The 6,072-nt window shown below is 41.1% G+C and overlaps 1 protein-coding gene across 1 annotated transcript; it reads left to right on the forward strand.

Moving 5' to 3' along the window:
• Nucleotides 1-2,146: 2,146 nt before the first annotated feature.
• On the forward strand, nt 2,147-5,851 carry LOC131880682 (rho-related BTB domain-containing protein 1-like). The gene is made up of 8 exons (XM_059227365.1): nt 2,147-2,281; nt 2,371-2,568; nt 2,659-3,415; nt 3,471-3,629; nt 3,704-4,009; nt 4,078-4,284; nt 4,354-4,502; nt 4,966-5,851. Exons 2-8 carry the CDS (start codon nt 2,513-2,515, stop codon nt 5,114-5,116), a joined length of 1,785 nt encoding a protein of 594 aa, XP_059083348.1. The 5' UTR covers nt 2,147-2,281; nt 2,371-2,512; the 3' UTR covers nt 5,117-5,851.
• Nucleotides 5,852-6,072: the final 221 nt, after the last annotated feature.

Genomic DNA, 6,072 nt, shown 5'->3' on the forward strand with positions numbered 1-6,072 from the left:
TTTCCAGACGACCGAGTATGAATAATCTTCACAAGGTGACCACACCTAGCAGATGGCTATGAAGTCAAGCTGTGTACCGGATCTCGTACCACCTCAACGTCGTGGACTTGGACCCTCTGATCTGCTACTAATCGTCGTAATCGAGTGGATCTCAGAACTGCCGTGTTTCCAAGTCAACCTCGCAAAGTCTTGATGCCATCCTCAGTTTTGGGCGGGAAGATCGAAACCTTTGGGCGGGAATTTCAAAGTCATGGATGACGACCAGCCCCATACTGAGCTTGTCAAGTGCGTGCTCGTGGGGGACAATGCGGTGGGCAAGACCCGCCTCATCTGTGCCCGCTCGTGGAAACAGATTTTTTGTATTCAATATAAATTTTATAAATTAAAGCCTACTATTTTTATCTTGCGGACTTGATATTTTTTTCTGCTTGGTGTTACAACCGCTACAACCCCAAAAGCAAAGGCAATATGATGTGAAATTGAATGATTTGTGTTAAGGAAGTCATTGATTTAAGGTCTAACGAAGTATCACTCTAAAAATTGAAACATTTACAAGACCGGGTTCTATCATGGTTTGAGAACCTAAGCCTTGCATAGTTTGTCGATGCTAATTTGAAATAATGAGATAAATTTCTCCTAAGTTGTAATAAATTTGTTGGTAGTCAGGAGGGAAGATGGAAAATGTTAAGGTTGCTCAACTTTCACTTGAGTTTTGAAATAATTGTGCAATTTGAATATATGTCAAAGGGCTAAAAATCTGGAGAGAAAATATGTACAATTTTTGTTCCGCCTCTTTTCCTCAAAATAACATAAAATCACATGTTTTGGCTTAATCAGTGAAATGGGTCAAAACTGAACTTAATAACAGATGGTTTTCAAGGTTTCGATGTTTCCAGGTTTTTCTTTCCGCCATCGGCAAAAAGTGCACAATGGGCCGTTTGGCTTGCCTACTGCTTTTGGGACAAGGTTGGGCAGAAAAGCATTTTTTTGCGTTTATTACCACTACCATGGTCTGAAACGCGATTGTTATAGTTTTGAATCAATACATAGGCACCAAGGCACACATTTCATTTAAAAATTCTCTATTGCGTACTTGGCAATTTTCGATGTTTCACGTACTTTAGTCTCGTTAAATCGACGGAGCTGATTACTCCGTTGAGTAGAGTTTTGTCAGCTGAGATGGTACGAGCTAGACTCTAGTACGAGCCATTCAGACGATCAGATCCGTTGGTTTAACGATTTTTTATTTGAAATGCTGAGATTGGGCTAGCGGGCGATTAATAGTTATTTTTTGTATGAAATGTCTACTTAGGTGCTTATGTATCGATTCAAAACTAGAGTGTTTGTAATTCAGGTCATGGAAAGGCAAGAAATGTATAAAAGCCATATGTAGTCCCATCAGCCGCAAGCAACTCAAACAGCCCTTGGCGCTCTTTTTGCCGCTGGCGGTAGTAAAAAGAAAATGGAAGCGTCTAAACCTTCAAAATCATTCATCTTTTAAGTACAAACACTCGGATTGAGTTTTCAGAACAAGCCATCAAAGAATGAAGGGCAAGTTGAAGCAGAGCTTTTTTTGGCATGAAAAGCGAAATATGTTTTTATAAACGGGGCGAATTTATTTCCAATGTCTTATTTTTATATTTGAAGAGTATGCAGGGCTTGCTTCTTTTTATAAACGAGGGAAAGAAAACTGCACAAATGTTTCCTACCTGATATCTTTAAAGTTCCATCTCAAATGCAATGACTTACATCCCACTTACGTAACGGTAACGTATTACTTTTTTCGGTAACGGTTCAAACCCTGGAAATATGAATCCACTTTCCAATTTATACTAGGCACATGCGGAGCACAAGTGGAACCCAAGTGTTCATGTAAACAAAGTATCCGGGAAAAAGTTCGAGCAACTGAGACAAATTGATCTGAGAGGTAGTTCACGAGGAAACTTTTCCCACCTGCGCAAGAACTAGTTCCAATTCAGAGGAGTCCAATTAGGAAAGTGGAACAATTGAATTATCCATGATTGCGGTTGGGTCTAATATCTGACTGAGGTCATTCGGAGCCAAATGGCATACCTTCTAAGAAAATTAACGTATTTACTATGCACATCCATGATATTTACGATTAATGTAAAGCTTCAATGAGCCAATTGGTAAAAGTGATGATATGTTACTTTCAGGTGTTGGAAAATTCCAAAGTCACTCTGGACGGTGTGAACGTATCTCTACGCTTATGGGATACCTTTGGCGATCATCACAAAGACCGGAAGTTTGCATATGGAAGGTGATTGATCGAACGATGATACGCTGATTTTTAATGAGCCACTCATGAGTAGTGCTTTGATTTCGTGATTGATTAACATCCATTTCCAGATCCGACGTTGTCCTCATGTGCTTTGATGTGGGTCGACAAAGCTCTCTGGAGAATTGCCGTGATATGTGGCATCAACAAATAAAATAATTCTGCCCAAACACCCCAATCATCCTGGTTGGATGCAAAAACGATGTTCGATTCATGCTGAATGATGAGCAATACATAAATTATTGTAGAGAAAGAAGTCCCCTTGTCAGGTAAAATTGGTGCTTTTTAGGCTCTGGTTGTAATCTTACTCCCAGATTGACAGGTGGGTAATTGCCCTTCCTTCTCATGTTGATTTCCAGACAAGTTCGCGAAAAGGATCTAGTCATGCCGGATCAGGGCCGAATCGTGGCCAAAGAATTAGGAATTCCTTATTACGAGACCAGTGTCCTCACTTACTTCGGGGTCGACGAGGTGTTCGAAAATGCCATTCGCGTGGCTTTGGGTGTACGGAGACAACAGAGGTTCTGGCTAACCTCTAAGAAGACCCTTTTGCCCACTCTGCAGGCCCCGTTTTGTCCTCCCAAGCCGAAATTACCCGGTGCAGAAGTCCTTCAGTCCACCTTTAAAGAAGATCGGCAAATTCTCTTTGATCAGTCGCTTTTCACCGATGTTATTTTCGTTTGTGGATCGGTGGGATTCTCGGCTCATCGATTTCTTCTAGCTGCATCTAGTCCATTTTTCCTCAAGGTGTTAAACGCCGATTACACTCAAGAACCACCCACAACTCGTTGTAGCAGTGAGACCAGCCTGGTGAGCTGCAGCTTGGGTTCCAACAATTTGGGCGGGGACTTTTTCTTCAACGTCGACGATACCGAGCAATTGTTGAACAATTCAGCGCCGAATACACCTCAGAAGGGTGGTCTGCTTCAAAAGCCAAACATCACACCCACATGGGGGGAAAACAGACGGGTTGATCGTCGGCGGAGATCAAATTCCCTTCATTTGTCTCCATCGATGGGTCATTGGAATGAGAAAACCGAGCATAATGTGGATCCCAAGCCTGGTATTTTCAAAGCTTTAAATCATCCCGCAATCCAATCCTTGCGGATACAACAAGTAAGATCACGAACAAGCCAATGATCCAGTGAGTTTTATGTCCATCAAATTGCAGTGCGAAAGCCTTGATGCTCGTGGGCGCGTGGTCACCTCTTTGCAAACCATATTCACTTGCACCAAAGCCGTATCTTGCAAGGCCATGGCCCAGGTTGTCAAATTCATTTACACTGGAGAAGTTGAAGAAAAACTTTGCGATCTCAATGAGCTTAGACAGGTAATAATAGTTCTAATGACTGATTTATTCTACTAATGATTGGACCACTAACTCACGCAAAAATTGTTCGCCAGGTGGCTGAGCACCTGAATATTCCTGGACTGCGGATGTACACGTCCCATGTTCTGAATAAAAACACAAAAGTGAACCTTTTCGAAGAAGGCACCAAGATCCATCAAGCTGGTATCAAAAACGTCTGCTTGGATTTGAATGCCTTTGCTGATGTTGTTTTCCGTTTGGATGATGGACACATCCGAGCTCACAAGCCGCTGCTGATGGCCCGATGTGATATGATGTTGGCCATGTTTACCCATGACGATTTCGTTGAATGTTCCGCCCGAGTGGTGAAATTTCCTGGAGTGACCTGCTTTACATTCAAGGTAAACCGGACGGAGCTTTGTCCCAAGACAATTTTACGCATGCAAATCATTTTGCTTAACCTTTCCAGGAACTGCTGAATTATCTGTATACCGACCAATCCCCACGCGTCACCATTTCCAATTGCCTTGGGATCCTGGAGTTGGGCAACCGATTATGCTTACCCAGATTGATTTCTCTGACTGAGCAAATTGTCATTGAGAAACTTACCGTGATGGTTGACGATGAGGGGGAAGACGTAACGGAAGACGCTCTGAAAATTCTTCAGCCCTGCCAGGTGAGTTTTGAATTTTGAAGACAAGTATAGTCAACATGGTTTAGAATTCTAATGTTGCTTCCTTGAAAGGTGTATAATGCGGACCAGTTGGGTGAATGGTGTTTGGCTTACCTGGCTCAGAGTTACAATCACATTTGTCGCAAATATCCCAAGGTTCTCAGATCCATGCATCCTGAAAATCAAGCCTGGCTTAATGTGCATCGATGGCCGCCTATCTGGTAAGGTCAAAAACATTCAGCCTTTTCGTCTCCTTAACGTTGTTTGCCTTAGTTGGAGACGTGATATCCTTATATTTCACAGACACCGCCTAGTGTTTTTTTTTTGGTGATTCTAAAGGGGTAAAAAGTCGATTGCCCCGGGTAATTAATCAATTGCAGACGTGAAGACGTACAATTCCAAATCAGTTTAAGCAATGCTCAGAATTGCCCAAGATCATAGAAAGTTATGCTTAAGATACACTCCATGCGTTTGTTCGTTTGCTCCGTCAATGCTGATTCTTTCAACACATGTACGTATGCGACGCAAAACAACGGACAAAGCAAATTCAAGCTCACTGAAATACTCTTGTCAATCAAGCTTTGGGTAATTGTTTTTATTTGCAGTTGCAATACCTACGACGTGCTTCAAAATCAGATTTTGGTATGTTTCGCCTTTTAAATGCCAAATACCACTAATTTCCAGGTACCTTAAAGACTACGATTTCTACCAACGCCTTCTGATGGACCAAGAGCGACGAGATCGACCCAAGAATCTGAAAAGAGCGAGAAACCATTCGGGATGTCTTTGCTTTTCGAGTAAATCCAGAAAGGACAGTTCTTACGGCATTGGATGATGATTGTGAATCAGCACCACATATCCTGTTTTCTAAATCTAGCTTTGCAGCTTTGACGGTTGAAGTCCAATCTCACCTCTTTGTTTCGATTTAATTTTGGAATATTTTATACCATCGCAGTAAGTCTTTCAATGGAAGCCCAATGCATAATAACAAGAATAAAGGAACCCATATTTGTAAAAAAACAACAACTTGTAATGATCGCGAAGAAAATACTTTAAGCCACAATTTATTCAACGCAGCCTGAAGTTGATGATCGGATAACTGCATTAAAAATCATTTTATGACGGTTAAAATGTTCACTTCAGTGAGAACATGTTCTCGCGTAGGTCATCCTGTATTGATTCAAGGACGTTATTATGGCAAGTGCACAAATGCTAAGAAACAAAAAGTTATGACTTTTAAGTATATGAGAAATCTTGAAAGAATAGTTAGGTTATGTTCCTTGAACTAGTACAAGTTTCATGTCATGAAACCATGATCTTCGCTCGGAGAATCCCAATAGACCTTAAAGTGCGGACGCTTTTGTAAGTAAAATGTCCTTTAGGCCCATTTGAGAATCTCTCAAGATACGTTGATGAAACACATGTTTTTATTGACGATAGAGATTGTCGCCTGTATAGAGTTTGGAGTTTGATTCTCATCTTGGGTTTTCCTCCCAGGTACTGATCACTTTTTTTTTGTTCATTGCGACTAAATGCCATGTCAAAAAAATAAAGAAATGATAAAAAAATATGTGTGAAGGTATGAAACATTATTCAAAGGCATGCACAAAGTATTAAAACGGAATAAAATTGATGAGGGGATATCACAGATGGCATTGTTTACAATAGGTTCAGTGTTCAAAAAGAAATGATGAGAGGTGAAGCAGGCAGCACAGATGCAATTTAGTAGAGGTTGATGATGAAAATCATGGTTATTGCAACTTTGCCAACACGATGGTGAGGGCTCAGTCT

This window comes from Tigriopus californicus, chromosome 5, assembly GCF_007210705.1.
Source record: "Tigriopus californicus strain San Diego chromosome 5, Tcal_SD_v2.1, whole genome shotgun sequence".
NCBI classification, from domain to species: Eukaryota; Metazoa; Arthropoda; class Copepoda; order Harpacticoida; family Harpacticidae; genus Tigriopus; species Tigriopus californicus.

Excerpts from the sequence above, each read along its gene's own strand:
- LOC131880682 (XM_059227365.1), top strand. The coding sequence starts at position 2,513 with ATGCTGAATGATGAGCAATACATAAATTATTGTAGAGAAAGAAGTCCC. Across the intron at positions 4,010-4,077 it reads TGACCTGCTTTACATTCAAG|GAACTGCTGAATTATCTGTA; the intron begins GTAAACCGGACG and ends TAACCTTTCCAG. Across the intron at positions 4,503-4,965 it reads CATCGATGGCCGCCTATCTG|GTACCTTAAAGACTACGATT; the intron begins GTAAGGTCAAAA and ends ACTAATTTCCAG.